Here is a 21951-nt window from a genome sequence, read left to right on the forward strand (position 1 = left end):
CTGGTGAGGCACTTATTTCGGATACTTTTTCATAGAAGCCTCGGTGGAGAACCAGGCTGACAGCCACGCAACCTGAACACTCTTCCGTCAAATACAGGATTAGGGGTTAAAGTTATTGGGGGACGAGATCAGCAAATAAAGATGGTCAAATAACTAAAGGAAGTCCCCCGCTCGGAATATTGAATTAACTTGTTTTTAATTAAATAATCACAATCGCGTTTGCGTAAATAATATTAATCTAAAAAGGAATCTAGTTGTAGTCTTGCAATATGAGACCCCCTGTCTTTTCAAAATCTCACTCTGTGACTGAAAACTAATGACTAGTTGTCTTCAGGTGTGAGTTGATTGTCTTTTGATGTAAGAGGGTTTCAGTCTTCAGTCTTTTCAAAGTCTTTTAAAAGTCCTCTAGTGTAAGCCCAGCATTAGTTGTAAATTGAAGCTTTAAAATCCCCAATTGGAATAAAGAAATCATAACACTTTGTAAGGCATCAGTTTTGATGGGGTCAAATCGTTTATGACCAAAGACAGATATTCCTGAAAACACATCAGGGATATGAAAAGACAAGAGGGAGAACAGCCCAAAAGGCCATTTCAATAAACAACCAAGTAGTTTAGAATTGGAATTGGGAGGCGGGAGAAATGTAAATTGGCCCAGGCGGATTCCTATGTGTGACATTTGAGTTCCCTTGTGAGAAACCCATTATCAAAATCTTGTTTCTTAGCATGAGGCTCAAGCGGCTTGCGAGTATATTCTTGCGCTCTACTCTCAGCTCATAACACCATTCTTCCTCTAATGGCCCATGTCTCTCTCACTTTGCCGAGCGGGAAACAATCAGAAAACAGAAAAGACAGGCCATCTACACTGTGTCTCACCGAGTGCATTTACGGTGCCAAATAAATATTATCCTCACGCAGACGGAGCCAAAGCAGTTATTTTCTCCATGATGCACACTCTATATCCCAAATCTCAACGCATTAATCCAGTCTTCTGTCAACAGATAGCAGCTCCGTTTTATTTTACTGACATCTTCGAAAAGAGCACCTCCAAATCTACAGCTTGAGAGAGGGAGAGTGATACGGGTAGAAAGAGAACGGCAGGATGAAGAGGGAAATAATATGAACACAGCCGTGACCTAATAAGAAAGTATACGGCTACAGAAAAAAAGCCGACGTTCATGTGACATCAGTAAACTTGTATGTTCTTGTATACAGACTAGTATTATCTTTTAGTCCCTTAAAATGCCGACACCTAGGCTATACAAGAACATTCGAGTTCATTTATCATGTTACACTAAATTAACCTTTTTTGGAATAAATGACACTGTATGCCAATTTTGCATATTTCTTAGGACTGGATTTCAAATAGGCCCATCTGCAGGAGCACAATGTTGCCTGTATACAAATGAAGTGGGAGAGACACTGCACTCAAAACCTGCTTCCTCCTGGGAGAATACATCCCAGGAGAAAAAAGCAAGAGAAGGTAGAGGAGGAGAAGAAGGTGTGTTTGGAGGGGGGGGGGAGTTCTCCCACCTCACTCTCAACCATAGACAGTATATACAACAGTCAGCACTCAACAGGCAGGTTCAGGCAGTGCATCAGAAAGAACAGTTACCATAGCAATTGTGTTGGGGCGATGGCTGTGGTCTCGCTCAGTAAAAATGGGTCAGTATTTGTGGCGCAACTAGGACATCTAGAGGAATTCCAGGAAATAGCAGGACACTCTTGTCACCCCAGCAAATGGATGGATTCTATGTTCTCGGACAGGGCTTCAATGACCATTCATTAATGATCAACCGTTTTCCCGTATTGTATTGTCTCCCTCATATTTTGGTATGAATACTGCTGGTGCAAAGGAAAGTTATGGGTGTTTGTTATATGGAATAAATAGTAGACTGGATTTAAATGGCCCTAGTTTGTATCTGGATATGCTCATTTCCAAACGCCTGATCATGTCTCTCTTTTATAAAATTGTGGTTTTGTCGTGTTAGTGAATTTAAAAAAAATTCAAATTAACCTAAACAGATTACTAGACCATGACGAGTGACAAATACAATTTGCTGAGTAAATCTATTATGCTTGCTGAACCAATTACTGCTTTATCGTTTACAAGCAGGCTCTTTCCTTATAGTTCCAAACCACAGTGACAGAAAATATTTTACGAGATTAAATTGAAGTCCTGAATTAATTCTGTGCGACCGATTCTCAAATTTCCCAGTGCATGACAAAATTCTAAAAGGCCCATTTTGCTTTTTGTCTTGATCGTCTGAACTTTATCAAAACCACAACTAAATGGTTTTGCCTCTATGTACTGCTGAGGGCTTGCAGTATGTTCACAGCTTTAAACAAACTCCATATCTGCTTAAATGACAACACTCATCCAACTCTTCATCTACTGTGCAATACCACAACATGGTCACAGGCTCAAAGTACCAAGGTTTTCAGCTGAAAAGTCAAAAGGAACTCAACAAACTCAGCAAACTTGATAGGCCTGGCTTAAAGCAAGCTTAAGCATTGGCACACAGAGAGAGAAAGAGGATAGATGTATATGCAGGAGGGGATTCATTCAGGGGTTGTGATGCTAGTGGGAACTCTGAGCCCAGATACACCTGCACATTTTTTACTTTTCAAAAAGGGATAAGAGTCAATCCTTTGGAAAGATACTTAACATGCAACAGCTCACCAGTTGGTCTTCTTTTGTTTTGTAAGTAAAAATATGCACAGCTAAATAATGATTTACCCTGCTCTGAGCCAATGGATAAGGTAAGAGGACAGACAAACAAAAATGGCAGTTTAACACATTTATTATGAAAGTCCTCTGCGAAACCTTTGAAGGTCTATGATTTTATTTTTATTTTTATTTAAGAGAAAAAAAGGAAAAGAAAATTATAAAAAAAACACAAAGATAAAAGACAAACTATACAATAATATCAAGGAACAAAAAGGATAAGATCGAGAAGGAGCAGGCAGAAGCACACTGCTTATATATCCCTGGCCATATGGGAACATATGGGAATGTTGCATGTCTTACAAATTGCAAATATTTAACATTACTTGCAAGTACTTGTGTAATTAGCTTTTATATGGAATGGCAATACACTTGCAGAGACTTGGAATTTAATTTATTGACCTGTAGCAAAGGCCAAAAGGATCAATACAGCACCTTTGATAAATGTATCATTACTGGACCAGAACGAAACCAGAACTAACTTCTGACGTCTCTCAACTTCACTGTGATGATGAACCTACTGTGTTTCAAACCATTTCCAAGCCTGAGGAAAGTCACTGATTCATTCATTAGTAATCATTCTGCTCTTGGCGTTCAAACAATTGTGGGCTTATTCTTCTGTCTGCCTCTGGGTTTTTCTGAGCTCTTCCCGCTGCTGGACCTCTTTTTCTTTGTGTCTTCCTCTGGGTCGAAATCAGAGTCACTGTCATGTTTACCTCTTGATCTCTTTGTGCTCTTCTTGTCCTCCCTCTCTTCTCCTGCCTCCTCCTCCTCCTCCTCCTCCGCTGCTGCTGAGTCAAAGGATACGTCGCTGTCTGATCGCTCGTCCTCACTGGAACCCCTTGTCCTCGACTTCTTTACCTTGGTTTTTGCCTTCTTAGTATTTGGGCCTTTTTTTATTTCCCCCAGCACGACCTCATCGCCTGCTGCTGCATTTCTCTTAGGCCTTCCTTTGGGTCTACCTGTGCACTTTCCCCTTTTTGGCCAATTTGTTTTCTTCTTCTTCTTCTTCCCCTTCTTGGCTGGGCCTTGTTCTTCCGAGTCCGAGCCTCTCTTGTTACCGCTGTCCTCAGTGTCGCTTTCCCCTTCCCCACCTTTCTTGCTGGATGATGAGTGGTAGCGCTGGACGTGGCTCTTCAAGCTAACGTTGTGGTTGAAGCTCTTGTCACAACGCCGACACTTGTAAGGCCTCTCGCCGGTGTGCAGTCGCATGTGGCCCTTCAGGTTGCTCGACTGATTGAAGCCGCGGTCGCACACCCGGCATTTATACGGCTGCAGTCCAGTGTGCACAACCGAGTGTCTCTGAAGATGATGCAAATCTTTGAAAACAACCCCACAGACTCCACACTTGTGCTCTTTAGGGCCTCTGTGTTTCGCCAGGTGGATCCTGCGTCTTTTATTGGTGGCAAAGGTTTCGGCGCAGTCGGGACACTTGTAGCGATCGTTGTTATCTACGTGCACCTGCTCGTGTTTAAGTTTGTCAACCCTGGTTTTGAAGGTGACGTAACAGTATTTGCAAGGGTGTTCGTAGGTTTCGTCGTGGATCCTGCTGTGGAGTTGAAGGGAAATCTCTGTGACGCACCTCTTCCCGCAAACGTTGCAGGCGTGGGGCTTTGTTATGTGCTCGCACGTGTGAGGCTTCTGAACACTGAAAAAGCTTCCGCAGTCGGTGCAAAGCTTGTTTATCTTGAGGCCACCAGGGGAATTCAGATCCTCCTCCTCCATCTCTTCTTCTTCATCATCTGACGTGTCCTCTTCAGAGTCCTCGGTGAGCCCTTCAGCCAGCGGGAAATCCTCTTCTGGACTCCACTCCCCGTCTGTACTCGGACGACCGTCGTCATCTTCCTCGCTTTCATCTGAGGGATCGCTCTCTTCATCACTGAAAGAAAGGATCTCGGAGAAACCTCTACTGCCGGTGTTGTCCACTGTCTGCATTTCATGTGAAAGAAAACAATGACAACTTAGCATGGGGGAAACTTTTGAAAGTCTTTTCAAACACTGAATGTAATTACCAAAAAAGGAGCTATAAGACAGAGCAAACATTGTAGAATAATAGGCAACAAAATGTAAATTACAGGTGGATTAGTGCAGTATGTCTGGGACTATTCAACTATTTACCTGTTGGGTCTCTGGATTCTCTGGAGCAGTTGGGATACTAGCATTGATTAGGCTTTTCCACTGGTTTTTGTATTCGCACTTAAAGCACTGTTGGTTCAAGACGACCAGCGCCCCATAGGTGACCTTCTCCATCTGAAGCTTAAAGCCACACTTCGGACATTTGCGGTGGAACAACTCGAGGAGGCACCTTTCATTCACGACAAACATGTCTTTCATCTGTGGAAGTGAAGAACTAAAAAAATATATATATATATATTCAAATTAAAAATTAAAAAGCAAACCCTAGTTTTAATGTGGAAAGACAGTAAGCAAAAATGTGAAACTCACTTCTCAAAGTCCAAAACGGCATTCATGATTTTTTGTGGCGCCCCAGCTTTTGAGACACGAGGTGAATATGACTCCGAGACATCACTTGAACCAGAACTTGACTCGGAACCTGCAAAATAAATTTTAGTTGTCACAAACAAATGCCCTCTGTATTCTGATTTTATTTTTTACAACAAGTATAATTTTTGTTTAGTACCTGATAAAGTATGTTTCGATTTTTTAGAGTTGGATGTTGGACTATTACATGTTTCAAGGATATCACACTGTCGCGAAGCGTCTGTTGTTTCCCCAGCCTCCTGCACAAATGAAAAAAGTACAAGCTTGAGCTTAAAACAACAGCAAAGTTGATGTTTTTATTCCACCCACCCACAGAATCATGGATATGTTTTGCCTTTACATTCAAATAATGAAGTGTGTGTGTGTGTGTGTGTGTGTGTGTGTGTGTGTGTGTGTGTGTGTGTGTGTGTGTGTGTGTGTGTGTGTGTACAATGGTGAGATTGTAGTTGTGGGCAGTGTGAAAACAGACAATGAAAAAGGCAATATAAATCTTCATTAATGGACTTTGTTGTCTTTATGATTGACAACTAAACTGCTTCTGTATTTACTTAGATTAACAACAGGGAAAACAACAGTTGAGTGAAATTGTTGGGACCAGGCAGCTGGAATGGTTTGGTCAGGTTATTCTAACTACACAAGTAAAAAGACAAAAATAAAAACATGACTCTCAAATGTTTCATCACGACCACATCAGATCATGCCATGTTGATCTGTGATATGATGAGGCATTTGTGAATTATTATTTAAAAAATATGTGAATAGTGACCAATTATTTCTTGTTTATAAATTGCAACGACAAAGGATAATATCCTAATTTGAAATACGGATTTCAGACTTTTTCATAGCCGACTAATGAATGCCTTGTTCTGAGATGAATGAATTCAATGCCTGTGAGACTTTATAGTGGTCATTAGGCACCCTTTGAAGACATGATGTTACTAGTATACTGTATAATATATGTAAAAACCTCACCACAGACTGTGTGCCCTCTACCGGTTCGTCCAGCTCCTCTGACCTGACACACAGTGTTGGGACAGCACCGAGCTTTAGCTGGGCCTTGCTAGTCCTCGGAGCCACGTTGACATAACAGTCCTTGGTAAAGTGTTCACTGCAGATGGTGATATCAGTGCAGGACGATTCTCTGAGCTGCTGCCCATTGACCTCGAACAGGAACTGGACCCAATCCAGTCTCCTCTCCGGGTCCTCCGGTAACTTGAACCGCTTCGCGCTGCGACGCGACGAATCACAGCCGACGACGGAGCACATGATCCCGGATTTAAGTCGTGTTTCTCATCGGCTTTGAAATGTGGTCTGAAAGCGATTTGTTAAGATGTCAATAGAACTGGAAGATGGACCCCAACTAACAAAACGTAAAAGCTAACGGTTAGCCGCTTCGGCTGTGGCGGTAACGGAAGGGGCGGGGTGGCACGGACTGGGGTTCGCTTGGTTTATCATCAGGTGTGTCACGGCTCTAGATTCAATTTCATTTGGCGTCAATACTTCAACTCACGACTCCAGATAGTCTTCGAGGCACAGGAACGAAAATGTTCGACTTTTAAGTAGTTTTAAACCTTAGAACTAACTTGTATGGAAACATACAGCCGGACACAATACCTGTAAAAAGTATGGTGGTGGAAGTAGCCTACCATCTGCGGGCGAGAAAGGAAATCGCGCAGTGCGCATGCGTAAACCATAGTGGATTATTTTGATTTCACCAAAGAACAAAGTTGTATTATCCTAATGTTTTCCTTCAAAAACATAGTTGTACACCCTTGTAAAGCACATTGAATTGCGCTTTATAAATAAACTTGCCTCGCCTCTGTTTTAGCCAAATCTCCATCCGGTTTCTGTGTAATTTATCTCAATGCACAGCAACATGCATAACTCTTATTACTTCCACTCCCATTATATTGGATATGCTATGCACATACTTTATACAATCTACATGACCTGTCTGTTGTAAGTAGTTGTCTTTGATACACTGCATTAATTGAAATCTCAGAGTATGCTGATCACAGTGTATCATATGCCTCCAGGGACAGGGCAGAGCCATCGTTAATGTTATGTTAATAGCTTTTCCTGCAATGACATTGTTCAGACTTGTCTTTACATGTTTCCCTCCCTCACCAGCACCATTTGTTTCATACTACGGAATTTGAAATCAAGGGTCTGCCAACAAAAGCAATTTGTTGTATTGAATTATAAGTATCCACTATAAATAATGATACATTTAAAGACCCAATGTCAAAACACTATATTTAAGTCACATGGTTGTCGCAATGTTGCCGCAAAACTTTTCAAATACACAACGACCCAAAAGATGTCAGTCATCATATGGGCAAAAAGTACAACTAAGTGATGTGGCTTCTTTCAGAAATGAACTAATCAAATGCTCATGTATCAACCGAGTTTAATCTCATGGAATGCATCAGTCAACAGGATACAGAAGTAACAGGATACAAAAGCTTCTTAAAATCAATCAATTGTCTTAAGTTAACAGTATAAAATAACAGACATTTTAATATAATATATTCAAATCTCTTTTCGCACAGGCTGGGGATTATAATCGATTTAGGCGGCCCCAGGCTGGGTGTGCATTACCGATGTCAAAAATCTTAGAAAAGCAATCCAGTTCAGTTCAGTTTGAAACCATTTTCTCAGAATAACTTATGTCTTCAACTACTTGCTTCTTCTTCGGTCTTCCCTTCTGCTTCCCTGAGCTCTTCCTGTCACTCCGGTTTCTGTGATTTTTTTTCTCTGAGTATTCTGGGTCAAAATCAGAGTCACTGTCAGAGTTCTTTGCCCTTCCTCGTGAGCCGCTTATTCCCAATGTCCCTGTCTCACTCCTCTCCTCCTCCTCATCTAATAGGTCAAAGGAAATGTCTTCTGGCTTGTCATCCATTTCTTCGTGGCTGCATCGGGTTCTCTTTAACTTCAGCACCTTTACTTTGGAGGTGGTGGTGTTCGAATGCTGGCCTTGCAATTCCCCTTCAAGAACCAAAACCAATTTGCCTTCTGCGTCTCTCTTGGGCCTCCCTATGGGTCTACCCGTGCTCCTTCTGTGACTTTTTGACACGTCCGTTCTCTTCTTCTGCACATTCTCTTCTTCACGTCCGGGGCTGGAGGAGTGGTAGCGCTGGACGTGGCTCTTCAAGCTCACATTGTGGTTGAAGCATTCGCCGCAGTGCTGACACTTGTAAGGCCTCTCTCCGGTGTGCATGCGCATGTGGGACTTCAGGTGGCTAGGCTGGTTAAAGCCATGTTGGCACACTGAGCACTTGTGCGGCCTCAGATCTGTGTGCACGGCCAAGTGTCTTTTGAGATCACGAGGTTTGACAAATTCAGTCCCACAGATGAGACAATTTAACTGCTTGGGGCCTCTGTGCTCCTCCACGTGGGCCGTGCGTTTCTTAGTGGTGGCGAATGTCTCGGAGCAGTCGGGACATTTATAGGGCTTCTCTTGAACCAGGTGGGTCTGCTGGTGGGTGATTTTGTCCACCTTTGTTTTGAACGTGGCGTGGCAGTATTTGCACCGATAAGCATAGCCTTCATCGTGGACTCTGCTGTGGAGATTTAGAGCAGTCTCGTTGACGCATCTCTTCCCACAAATATTGCAAGAGAAGGGTTTGATCTTGTGCTCACACGTGTGCGGCCAGCGTTTACTGAAGAACGTCCCGCAGTCTGTGCACAGATGGTCATGTTTGGGGTCAAGTGGAGGATAATAATCGTCGTCCTCTTCCTCATCACCTTCGTATTTGCTTGGAATCCAATCCTCGTCCGAGTCCGTTTTATCCTCATCAACCTCAGTGCCTGATTCCTCTGGTTCATTCATGGGGGCGGTCTCGTCATCGGAAACAGCAACAGAGACACCTGTTGACTCTGTCTGTAAAAGATATAGACAAAAGTATATTGGTAACACTGTATGTAACATCTTTAAATGATGGTTATTAAAGCCAAACAAACAAGGAGGTGCAAGCAAAGATGCATGAAGATTTGATAGCTTTTGGACTACAACTACAGATAATTTTCATTATTGATTAAATATGTTTTTTTAATCTATCGGGTTTTTTAAACAATAAAATAAATATAAAAATACATTTTTAAAGTAAAAATCGCAACTGTCAAGAGTCCTAGATGCATGTCTTGAAATGCCTTTTTTCTGTCTGACTAAGACTCCCAAAACTTAAGAATTTTCAGTTAACAGTAAAATCTAAAAAAGGGATGCAGCAAAACCTTCCATTTAAGAAGAAGCTGAGACATGTCCAGTATATTTGCATGATAAAATGATGAAACAATGTATTGATTCTGAATAGTTGCAAATAATAATCCTGTCAATTGACTTATGATTACTCAACTAATCGTTTAATGTCTTGCATATATTATTCTACCGTAGCCAGCACAAAACTGCATCAGCACAGAATAGCAAAACGATGAGAAAATAAAATAGCATCCCAAAACACATTTCGAAATATTAGACTGGGTTGATTGTGTTGGTGCAGTATGTATGATTAATCATCTCTTACCCGTTGGATCAATGAAGTAACATCTGTGCCTCTTGTCAGCTGTTGGTCTTCAGCTGTCGGGACACTGGCATTGCCTTGGCTTTTCCACTGGTTCCTGTACTCACACTGAAGGCACTGTTGGTTCAAGATGGTGAGCACCCCATAGGTGACCCTCTCCACCTTTACTTTGGAACCACACAATGGACACATGCGGCCAAACAACTGGAGGAGTCGCATTTCATGCACAACATACTTCCCTTTCTTCTTCAGAAGTGCGGCTCTAAAATAAAAGATTCAAACGGCAACAAACATCATGAGCTACAGGTATGGGCAGAGATTTGTGTCAGTAGAACTTGAATTTGAATTGATCGACTTGAATATGAATTGATCAACCTGCATTTGAATTATTGATACTTGAATTCGAATTTATACACTTGAATATGAATTATCCATTTGAATTTCCTCCGACGCTCTCAGCCGGACAGAGAGCGTCGGAGGAATCCTTCGCCTCTAAACATGTAAACGTGTGAAGAAATGAAGAAATAATCAATTAGCTTACCTAAAAATAAGTTTGCCATGTTACTGTTTATTGTATTTAGGATTTTAGCTCATTTGGACGCTGTTTGACCGTCTGTTTTCATTGATATAGCCTATTGGCGATATTATAACTTAATTAATAACTTAACTTTAATTACTGAAATGTGATTAGTGTTCTAAAAGATACTTCGATTATAAAACAAGAGGTCAAAAACACAGACGTTGATTAAACAAACTAATTTATGACTTTATATTTCCTGAACGTTAAATAACGGTCACCGCCCGGACGCTGTAGCCTAGGATCAGAGATCTGCACTCGATTGCTCTTCCTCAAAGAACCCGGATGTGCACATCTCTACTCAAATCTGAATTTTCTCTACTTGAATCTGAATTTTTTCTACTTGAATTTGAATTTTTTCTACTTGAATTTGAAAACTTGAATTTTGAACTTGTATTAACTGATTCAGATTCAAGTAGAGAAAATTCAGATTCAAGTATAATTAATTCAAATTCAAATGGATAATTCATATTCAAGTGTATACATTCGAATTCAAGTATCAATAATTCAAATGCAGGTTGATCAATTCATATTCAAGTCGATCAATTCAAATGCAAGTTCTACTGACACAAATCTCTGACAATATACAGGGTTTAAAAAAAACTAAATTAACCAAAGCAGAACTATTAGGAAATGATGGACTTACTTTTCCCTGATTAGATCTATGTTTGCAATTGTTTTCACCATCTCAACATAATCACACTTCAAAGTATCTGAGATGTCGCTTGGCACTGGGCTCACTCTGGCATCTGAAAAAAAAATCAAGTGTATTACTCACAGAAAAAAATAAAACATTTGATTACATACCCACACCCACTCCATTTTTATGAACTCTGAACGGTGTCAAGTTGCTTACCCACTGAAGTTAGCCCTGATCCTTCAGTCAGAGCAGATGGACTATCACATGTGTTTCGTTGATAACACGGAGATGCAACATTCAAGGTTTCCACAGTCTCCTGTTTGATTGTCTTTGCCACTGAAAGCACCTTAAAGAGTAATACATGACCCATGTTATATGAAACTAAATTAAAGTTTAGAGTGTTCACTGACTAGACTATGACTGACTAGATCATTTCACTTATAAATAGAGAAAGGCACATTACACAGTACACACACCTGTGAAACATCTCATCACCTGGAGCAATAGAAATATGCAGATGGGAATTATTTTCATAATCGGTGCTCTTCATGTGGACCTGCTGTCATGACTCTCACTGTGTCTTTCTGATGGAGGAATATGGAAATACCTAGAGTATCAACACCTAACATACCTGCCTATTATCATTTATGTATTTTAGTAAGGGTAGGTGGTGTGTGTGTGTGTGTGTGTGTGTGTGTGTGTGTGTGTGTGTGTGTGTGTGTGTGTGTGTGTGTGTGTGTGTGTGTGTGTGTGTGTGTGTGTGTGTGTGTGTGTGTTGGGGGGTAAAAACTCTTGGAAAAATCCTAGCTTGTTAGTATGTCACTTTTTTAATTAATTAAATTTAAAAAATAAACAGCTAACAATGGTTTGCCTACAAAAACTACATGATTGCCCTGTGGCTATGGCCTTTATTTAGTCTTCATTTAAAAAGTAAAATAAAATCAATGTTTATAAAAAGGAGCGATTGACCATAAATAAAAATAACCACAAAGTGTGACCTAACTCCGTCCACTCGGCTGGACCTGTGCATAAAAACAGACATACCCTAAAGAGTACAAGGTAAAGACAGCAGTCAGTGGCTTTTCGTTGCTATGGTGTGGTTGCTGTGTGATGGTAATGGGCAACTCGAGGGTTTTTTAAGCTATCGAAGCCAAGTCTCCCCCCACAACATCGTGTTTTGGGCTCACCTGGCACTTCTCTGGTTCGTCCAGCTCCTCTGACGTAAAGCACAGTGTTGGGACAGCACCGAGCTTTAGCTGGGCCTTGCTAGTCCTCGGAGCCACGTTGACATAACAGTCCTTGGTAAAGTGTTCACCGCAGATGGTGATATCAGTGCAGGACGATTCTCTGAGCTGCTGCCCATTGACCTCGAACAGGAACTGGACCCAATCCAGTCTCCTCTCCGGGTCCTCCGGTAACTTGAACCGCTTCGCGCTGCGACGCGACGAATCACAGCCGACGACGGAGCACATGATCCCGGGTTTAAATCCTGTCCCTCAACGTCTATTAAAGATTAAAGTTTAACGCTATGGCTATTGAAAGATGGACATCAGAATCGACTCCTATTGCGCCTATCCAAAGCTATCATGAGGAGCTAACAACAGCTAGCCAATTCAGCAGTGGCGGGGTTTGTTATTGGGAGTATCCCCGGCTTCGCAGTCAACCAATTATACTACCTTGAGATCATCTCTTTCAACCAACGGCTCTGCTTGAGAATTTATCATGATTCACGTGGAGTCGGAATTTGATTCTGACCGATAAAGTTGATTTGAACCTCTTACGGTCGATGCTATCATCGTGGTGTGTACACGCTCTTATTCATAAAATATTAATTTGTATCGTCAATGTCGTTTCCAAATTCTTACTTAAAGCACATGACAACGCCATGTGAATTCACAGGCTTGGAAAGGCGGAGCATCCGAGAAGCACGTGAATGCAGCATTAAATACAGAGAAATTGATCAGCTGCACTAATACTGAGACCGACAGAGCTACTACACTATTTGTATCTAGATCAACCTCGTGAAAGGGCGCCAGGTGACAAAATAAATAGTTTAAAGTATGGACTATCCAGAGGGCAATGTTAGCCTACAATTTAATGAATTAATTGAATTGTGAAAATGTAGCTTGTAGCCTATGTACACTGTTGTGAACACTATGCATCAAACCCCATTATTAATGTATACTTCTGTATTGAAGAGGATCTATCACTAGTATGTAAATAACTCAACATCCCGACTAAAGACCAAGACTGACACATTTTTTTCTGTTTGACCTCATGCTCTTCTCATTACCTGGTTGTCACCTAAATACAAAATCAGTTGAAGCCCATTCAAACCCTGTTGCCACAAAAATGTCCTAAGGATCAATGAGTTTTCACACATACCACTTCGAAAGAAAATATCACCTGTAAAGCAAGTTTATATATATATATATATATATATTCATATCGTATCATATTCATATTAAAGTATTATGAAGGATAAAGTATTGGAACAGAGGCACTTTACATCAGCCATGTTTATTATACTTTTATATCCAGAAGGATCCCATAGTTTACACATCAGGTAACGGGAAGTATTTTGCTTTTAACAGTAACAGACAATGAACATTGACCTAGACTCTTTCTTGTCATGTTATTTCCTAGGAAATCTTAATTTTCACATTTCTTTGAACCTAATTTAGCTCCATTCATTTAAAGAATCTTCATACTACTAAATTCTGATTTTGTCTTCCCCTGCCCTTCCTTTTACCCCTTGTCTGGCTGCTGTACCTCTTTTTCTTTCTTTCTTCTTGCTCAGAATCTGAGTCACTATTCGAATGTTTTGCTCCCCTCCGCCACCATCTCTCAGTGGTGGCAGGCCTGCCGCTCCCCTCTTCCTTCTCTGCTGAATTGTCGCTGGGCTCTTCCTCACCGTCTTCATTGCTGCCCTGGGCCTGCACTCTCTTTGCCTTCCTCCCCGGTGGTTTTCCAGTCTTACTGTCTGAGTTGTAGGTCTTGGGCCTTCCAATGGGTCTACCTGAGCTCCTTCGTTTTTTTTTGTTAGGTACGTTTATCCTCTCGTTTTGATCCTCCTCTTCCGTTTCCTGTTCCTTCTCTGCATCGTCAAGGCCTGAGTCTGGGCCTCTCGTGCTCCGGTCGCCCTCAGCATTGCACGTGTCACTCCCGGGGCTGGAGGAGTGGTAGCGCTGGACGTGACTCTTCAAGCTCACATTGTGGTTGAAGCTTTTGTCGCAGTGCTGACACTTGTAAGGCCTCTCTCCGGTGTGCATACGCATGTGGGATTTCAGGTGGCTAGGCTGGTTAAAGCCGCGGTCACACACCTGGCACTTGAACGGCTTAATTCCTGTGTGCACGGCCAAGTGTCTCTGTAGAGGTGTAGACTTGCCGAAGTCCATCCCACAGATGTGACATTTGGTCTGCCGGGGGTGCTGCTCCATGTGGATGCTGCGTTCCTTATTGTTGTAAAAAGTCTCTGTGCAGTCTGTACATCTATAGGGCTGCTCTTCAAAGCGGTGGGTCTCCACATGAGTTAATTTGTGCGCCTTTGTTTTGAACGTGGCGTGGCAGTATTTGCACCGAAATTCATGGCCTTCATCGTGGACTCTGCTGTGAGTATTTAGAGCGATCTCGTTGACGCATCTCTTCCCACATATATTGCAAGAGAAGGGTTTGATCTTGTGCTCACATGTGTGCGGCCAGCGTTTACTGAAGAACATCCCACAGTCTGTGCAGAGATCACCGTTTTTGGTTACGGGTGGAGGATAATTATCCTCTTCCTCTTCCTCTTCCTCTTCGGTTTCAACATCAGGTCCCTGGCGAGGCGCTAAAGTCAGCCGACGATCCCACACTGGCCTCCACTCCTCATCCGAATCCGCTTTTTTTCGTCTACGTCTTTTCTGGCCCTCATCGCTCAAATCCTCAGATTCATCCATGGCATCACTTTCCTCATTAATGGCGGGAACAATCTCAGAGACCCCTGGCGTACTGTTTTGGATCTCAACTTTTGGCCCTACCTGTGATGCAATGACAAGACTGGGTGTGGGTAAAACAATGACAAACAAAAACAAAATGTGCAAATACAGGCCACAGTTTAATGTATGAATCTAACTAAACATTTAATAAAATGAATCAAAATGAAACTGAATTTAAAAAAATTATTTATTGCAAGATAACGCAAAACTCACCATGTGACTTTTAGGGGGCTCAATATGACAAAGACAATACTTTAGTGTAGTGTTTGAGCGTGTGGTTTTCTTGTTTGCACAATGCCTTAGCAACAAGCATCTGTGTGAGGGTGTGGTGCAGTAGGTCTTACTATTCAACTCTTACCTGTTGGGTCTCTGGAGTTGCTTCTGTGCCTCCTGTCAGCTGTTGATCTTCAGTTGTAGGGACACAGGCATTGACTTGGCTTTTCCACTGGTCTCTGTACTCACACTGAATGCACTGTTTGTTCAAGACGACCAGCGCCCCATAGGTGACCTTCTCCAATTGAACGGTACCGCCACACGACGGGCATGTGCGGTTAAATAATGGGAGGAGGCGTTTTGCGTTCACAACAAACCTCCCTTTCATCTTTAGAAGCTCAGCTCTAAAGAAAATAAATCAAATGTATATATTAAAACACCAACCTGATGTAAAAAAGAAGCCAAAGAAGGCAAATATTGTTAAGCATACATTTAAAGAAAACTCACTTTTCCCTCATCAAATCAGTAATCACATTTTTTTCGTTGGATCCACGACCACAAGCAACTTCTGTGGTTTCCACAGGATCCTACACAAAGTAAAAGCTTAAAGTCAAACAAAGGAAAACATATGATATATTACAAAGTGTGATTGGACAATGTTAGAGGCCCAGATGTCATGTTTTTTTCATGTTGAGTATATGTGTAAAAAGGACATGTACTATTACATTTCAGTTATGTTGATAGCAAGCAGCAGGGCATCTTATTGTACTATTACTAAATACTACCAGTATATGGCTCCTTGTATGACTAATGTCTCAAAAGTGTGTCACTGGAATATTGCAAACACAAACATTTGCCGTAGGTCTACACATATAGGCCTACTTAACTAACTGATACATGTCTCTTATTTAACTTTCTATATTAGAGGATGTCTTCAAAACTACATATAATATAATATTGCTTTGATATTAAATCACCCATTTTCATTTGTGTGTATTCATGTATAATAATATAGAGATTTAGAGCAGCATTAGCTTTGGAAGCAGACTCACCAACACACATGTAGGGCTCACCAGCTGTGGCTCATGTTCCTCTGTCTTTAGCTTATGATGCAGTGACGGGACATTACCAGGCGTTGTCCTAAGTTGGACGGTGCCAGTCTGATCCGCAGGGCTCACGGTTTCAAAGCAGTCTTCTGTGAAGTGTTCTAGACAAATTGAAATGTCTTTCCAGGACGATTCTCGAAAACGCTGCTTATTGACAGTAGCGAGGAACTGAACCCACTGAAGTCTACTCTCCGGGTCCTCGGGTAAATTGAACCGTTGCACACCGCGACCCCCCGAATCACAGCCATCGACGGAGCACATGATACAGAATTTAAATCCAGTCCCTCCAGCTCTCAAAACAAGTTTTTATGTTTATATCGTATCAAACACGCACAGGTTTCACTGTGTTCAACCGCGTAAACAACGCTAAGCTAAGTTAGCTAGCAGCCGTTGCTATGTGGAACAGCTAGTGGAGGCTGGGCCGGGTTCTACAGACGGGTACGCTCGTTTTTTTGTGTTTGTTTTTTTGTCAGGCGTACACCGGCTGGGCAGTGGGCGGGGCACACCTGTTGAAATAGCCGTCGACGAAATTGACAAATTTGCTTTTTTTTTTCCTCTGGGGATAAAATCAGAAACGAATGACAAAGGAAATATATGGTGTAGACCCGTGTTTGGGAGTCATGGGAACTCCCAATAGGACAAGCTTATCAAAAACAAACCAGCGCTTTGTCCCGTAAAAGTTTCTTGTAATGGACCTAATAGCCTACCTAGGGGGCAAAACCCCTTTTTAAAAAAAAAAAAAAAACAGACATGGAGCGTTGTAAAAGGTTGTTCACCAGAAATTATATCCAGGACCTTCCAGGATCCCAACCTGGGTGTACAACCCACAACCTGGTCAACTAGCTGCTGGAAAGCTACAGCGGGCCGATATAGAGCAAATCAGAACCACTGTTTAAGCGAATGGGGGTGGGCTAATAGGGATTTGTTTTAAACTTATAGATATCATTATGAAACTTTGCAAGTTGATTACTGACATTAAAACAACAACTTTTTGTATTACTGTATTTTCCAAAAAGTTTGAATAAATATGAAAAATCATCAATATCTTACTAATGATGCGTACATTTGCATATCTGCAAAGCCCCAAAATCTAGATGTTGGACAAAAGCAGAGTCAATTTGTTTTTAAATTTTGAAAACAAAACAAGTGTCCAACTGCCTGAAGCTTTTCCTAATCACTGTTCAAATTTGATCAATAACCCATAGAAAATTAATTTTTTACACAGTTTTTTCCAAGGGAATGTCTAGCCGTTTCCTAAAATACCAGCTGGAGACTCCAAAAGGACACTTTTGGTCCATGGCACATGAAATGTAACTGTGTAAAATTTTTATTTTCTATGGGTTATTGATCAAATTTGAACTGTGATTAGGAAAGGCTTCAGGCAGTTGGACACGTGTTTTGTTTTAAAAATTTAAAAACAAATTGACTTTGTTTTCTTCCAACATCTAGATTTTGGGGCTTTGCAGATATGCAACTTTACGCATCATTAGTAAGATATTGATGATTTTTCATATTTATTTAAACATTTTGGAAAATACTGTAATACAAAAAGTTTTTGTTTTAATGTCAGCAATCAACTGGCAAAGTTTCATAATGATATCTATAAGTTCAAAAAATTCCCCATTAGCCCATCCCTATTCACCCCCATTCACTTAAACAGTGGTTCTGATTTGCAATGTCGGCCCGCTGTAGCTTTCCAGCAGCTTGTTGACAAGGTTGTCCACCCAGGTTGTGATCGTGGAAGGTCCTAGATGTCATTTTTGGTGAACAACCTTTTACAACGCTCCATGTCCATAAAATCACTTTGCCCCCTGGGTATAAGGTGGCAAAAGTGTAGATCTACCAATGTGTCCTGGTCCGGGAGTTTTCCAGCAGGTGGCGCTGCTCCGCCTCAAAGGGATTAGACTTTACTACTTTATGGAACACCCACTCAGATATTACCAAAGAGACCTGAATAATGTAATATATTAAAACATGATTCGAAACAGCATATGAATTAATAGGTTACAAGAGACATTCAAATGTCTTGCTGGTTCCAAAGCAAGTTCCTAAAATGCCCCAATGATAACACAATGTGGATTTTTAAAGTGTGTTGTAGCCTACTGTTTGGTAATTTAACTAGGCTAATTAAATATTACATTTTGTGCCAGAATAATACCAAATGGCCCGTTCCAAAACTGCATTGGCTGCACTGCTGTTTTGATTTACCTGGGTATTGCCTAACCACAGACATTGTAACCTACATAGCCTATCAACAGTGTTTAAATACACACCTAACCCTCAAGAGTTTCCCAGTCATACATTCCCAAAAGATGACCTCAGTGTGTGTGTGTGTGTGTGTGTGTGTGTGTGTGTGTGTGTGTGTGTGTGTGTGTGTGTGTGTGTGTGTGTGTGTGTATAGTTAATAGACCTACTCCCCTAAGTCAAAGGTCACATGTTTTTTTCCAGTAGGTGGGGCACATACAGTGCTTTAGCTAGTGCATGCCTCATGGTTTGCGAAATAATCCTCCACTCCACAGGGGTCAAAAACATTCCAGTTTATTGACACATGTAGCCTATGGCTTTTATGTGTTCAGTGCTGCTGCTTAGAGGTTCTTAAATGTCTTAATGCAGATGATTTTGAAGTCCCAAATGCATATATCATTACATATAGAATACATATAAAAATAGAACAAACATTTTTCCCATATTTAAACCTCACCTCATCGACATTATATTCCACCTTTAAAAAACATTATTGTAGACTTCAGAACACCTTCCTCTTTTTTTGTTTAAGAAAGAAAGTCAGTAGAGATGTATAAGGCGTTCATAACATCGTATAATACTGACCTGCCACTTGGATGTGTGGCTGAAATATGTTCTCAAGGTCATCTCTGGGATTTTAAGCAAACGGCCTGTTGAGCAAACACTAACGCCGTACACCACTTTGGCCTTCTGCATCAAGCTTGTGTGGCAGGTGGTGACGCATTAGTCTCCTGTGTCCCTTCAGCTGTGACACAAGTATTACCTACGTCAAGAAACATTCTAGGGTTTTATGGCCAGAGAAAGACATGATACAGGGCTGATGATGTTTACTCACCCCCCCCCCCCCCCCACCCCCCTGCAGGGTATCTTAACAAGTGATTCCATGTGTCCATTAATCAGTGCTGCATAAATCTGCCCAGAGGAAACCAGTCAATCGATCGCTCATCACAATGCCTCCACATGCATTCGTGTCCTTGTGTTTGATATGTGATATGTAGGCTACACAGAAGCTATTATTTGTGTGTATTTTGAAAATATAGTCCACAGAAATCTAAATAGTAGCCTACTTTTTTAACTATCATACCAATGTGAGGAGAGGGCAATCTGCATTCCTTTTACTCTTTGATATCGTCGTTTACCATCATTGGCATGTTTGCTGAATGTGTTGAATCTTGTAAGGCTGATGCTTAGTAGGAATGTGCTGTTAGACTGTAGACATTAGGACGGGGCCAATAAACCCCTTGCAGTGCATACAAACACACAGTGTGAGAAGATCACTTCCCCAGTTTACACAGTCAACAAAACCATTTTCTTTCATGGTGAGCGCGGTGAATATGAGGTTTCCACGTGACTGCGGCTGCGCCAGAGAGAGGAGGGGTTGGGGAACACTGTTCCAAAAAGTGTTGAAAATGTACTTTTCCTGGATGTTTAACACAAAGGAATTTGACCCTTGCCTCTCATTTGCGTTCCAACCTCCTCCATCATATCAATTCTAGGAAAAAGAAGAGGAGCGCGAGGGAGAGAGAGCCGCAGTCGAAACATGTCAGCTGCCTTTTGCATTCGCAGAGGAATGTTTGGCGAGTCTTCACAATGTTGTCAGACAGCGCGCCAGATAAGAGCTCTCAGTTCATAAATATGATTGATGGCATCGCATACCGCCAGTTCCTGCTCTGTGTTTTCCCATATGAGCTTCTCGGTCAAAAGCATCCGCGCTATCTCACTGCCAGCTCACATCCTCTCTGCCCAAGTCCAGGCATGCTGAGGTGTTTTCACATATTCCCTCTGTCCAATTATCAAACCACCACACTGCAGCTGGATTTTCTGGCTCAGTTGTGAAAAACAATGAGCAAATGTTTGAAAGTTGGCAGAAAAATTTAAGCATAACTTAGTTTGGTTAGGAAATGGTTAATGGATAACTTTGAAAGACTGTGTATTGGCCCCACAGTGCCACTCAGTTATATTAAATCTATGGGCCCTGAGTCTTATTGACAGGTGTCTCATATCAAAGGGAAGCAAAACAATCTAGCACACTACCAGCTAGGGGTGGTGAAAAACAACTGGTTACACTTTACAATAAGGGTACATCAATTAACTGTTAGTTAATGCTATTAATGGTTAGTTAATGCATAGTTAATGCCTATTAAGCATAAAGTGAGTGTTAATGCTTAGTTTTAACGGTTAGTTAATGCTTTGTTAACTAATGCTTAGTTAAGCATCAACTAAACATAACAGTTAGTAAATGCTTAGTTTATGTTTATTAAGCATTTACTAAGCATGTATTAACAGTTAGGTAATGCTTAGTAAATGCCTATTAAGATTTAATTAAGCATTAACTAACAGTTAATTAATGTACCCTTATTGTAAAGTGTTACCAAAAAACTATTCATGTAAAATTGCGATTTCTATCTTCTATGATATTAAATTATTCCTTAAAAAACTTTTTTTTTTATGTATTTCGCTGCCACTGGTAATGTTTACTTATCTATATTTCAATTTGCTTTTGTGCCAAAATGCCACAACGCCTCATAGCACACAATGGACTAGAGTAGATCCTGAAATCCTCCTTTGAACTAAATCGAGCAAACGATTTTGAATCGGGAATCGTTTTGAATAAACGTACTGTAATTGGTGAGCACTGGTAATTGCGACCCCATAATCGGACTCGGACTTTGTGGGACGACTGTGGCTCAGTTGGTAGAGCGGGTCGGCCGATGATCAAAGGGTTGGAGGTTCGATCCCCGCCCTGCCACCTGTGTCATAGTTGTTGTGTCCTTGGGCAAGACACTTCACCCACCTTGTCTCGTGTGAATGTCGATAGTTAGCCTGCTATCGGTGTATGAATGTGTGTGTGAATGGTAACGTGTAAATGGGAACAGGTCTCCCTTGCAAAAGAGTCTTCGGGCTCAATGGGATATACTGTACCTGTATAAATAAAGGTTAAAGACTCGAATCCAATTGTGGGATTCCAAAAGATACCTACTGTCAGCTCTTCGTATTTCTCAATGTGTATATACAGCAAAAAACCAACACGTGTGAAGAAGGCTATCTACTTTTTCTTTTTGGTTACATGTTTAATCAACTCTGCATTTATCCAATCAAAAGTGTGAACTCTTCTCCAACACGGCCATGTTTCATATCATACACATGACATGAATCACACGGTGTGACATAGATAGTATATAAAAGGGTGTGACTGGATACCGATGACATGCACCATAATGTCTTTGTCATTGTCCTAATGCATTGTAAAGTCTCATTGTCACTGCTGTTCAACAGCAACAAACTAAACTGGCACAGGTCCAAATCTGTGTGTGTGTGGGTGTATGTGTGTGAGAGATAGAGAAAGATCCATCCTGTAACAGATACCACATAGCAGAGCCCTCCTTTCTCTCAACTTCATATCCAGTGGCACGTCCTGAAATAGTTCATAAACACCTCTGGGTGACTTAT

The 21951-nt window shown here is 41.3% G+C and overlaps 3 protein-coding genes across 3 annotated transcripts; all 3 read right to left on the reverse strand.

The window, feature by feature from the left end:
- Positions 1 to 2856: 2856 nt before the first annotated feature.
- Positions 2857 to 6582, reverse strand: LOC307255197 (uncharacterized protein). Its single transcript, XM_080033842.1, has 5 exons — positions 6200 to 6582; positions 5367 to 5466; positions 5171 to 5279; positions 4844 to 5075; positions 2857 to 4654 (listed from the first exon to the last, which is right to left on the reverse strand). The coding sequence occupies exons 1-5, from the start codon at positions 6491 to 6493 to the stop codon at positions 3320 to 3322; spliced, it is 2070 nt and encodes a 689-aa protein (XP_079889968.1). The 5' UTR covers positions 6494 to 6582; the 3' UTR covers positions 2857 to 3319.
- Positions 6583 to 7686: 1104 nt separating this feature from the next.
- Positions 7687 to 12518, reverse strand: LOC307255832 (uncharacterized protein). Its single transcript, XM_080034634.1, has 5 exons — positions 12152 to 12518; positions 11181 to 11310; positions 10971 to 11073; positions 9751 to 10009; positions 7687 to 9110 (listed from the first exon to the last, which is right to left on the reverse strand). The coding sequence occupies exons 1-5, from the start codon at positions 12434 to 12436 to the stop codon at positions 7866 to 7868; spliced, it is 2022 nt and encodes a 673-aa protein (XP_079890760.1). The 5' UTR covers positions 12437 to 12518; the 3' UTR covers positions 7687 to 7865.
- A 1091-nt stretch (positions 12519 to 13609) lies between these two features.
- LOC307256082 (uncharacterized protein) lies at positions 13610 to 16592 on the reverse strand. Its single transcript, XM_080034948.1, has 4 exons — positions 16204 to 16592; positions 15659 to 15738; positions 15297 to 15555; positions 13610 to 14980 (listed from the first exon to the last, which is right to left on the reverse strand). Exons 1-4 carry the CDS (start codon positions 16516 to 16518, stop codon positions 13670 to 13672), a joined length of 1965 nt encoding a protein of 654 aa, XP_079891074.1. The 5' UTR covers positions 16519 to 16592; the 3' UTR covers positions 13610 to 13669.
- Positions 16593 to 21951: the final 5359 nt, after the last annotated feature.

Source organism: Ammodytes marinus (assembly GCF_949987685.1).
Source record: "Ammodytes marinus genome assembly, chromosome: 9".
Classification (NCBI taxonomy): domain Eukaryota; kingdom Metazoa; phylum Chordata; class Actinopteri; order Uranoscopiformes; family Ammodytidae; genus Ammodytes; species Ammodytes marinus.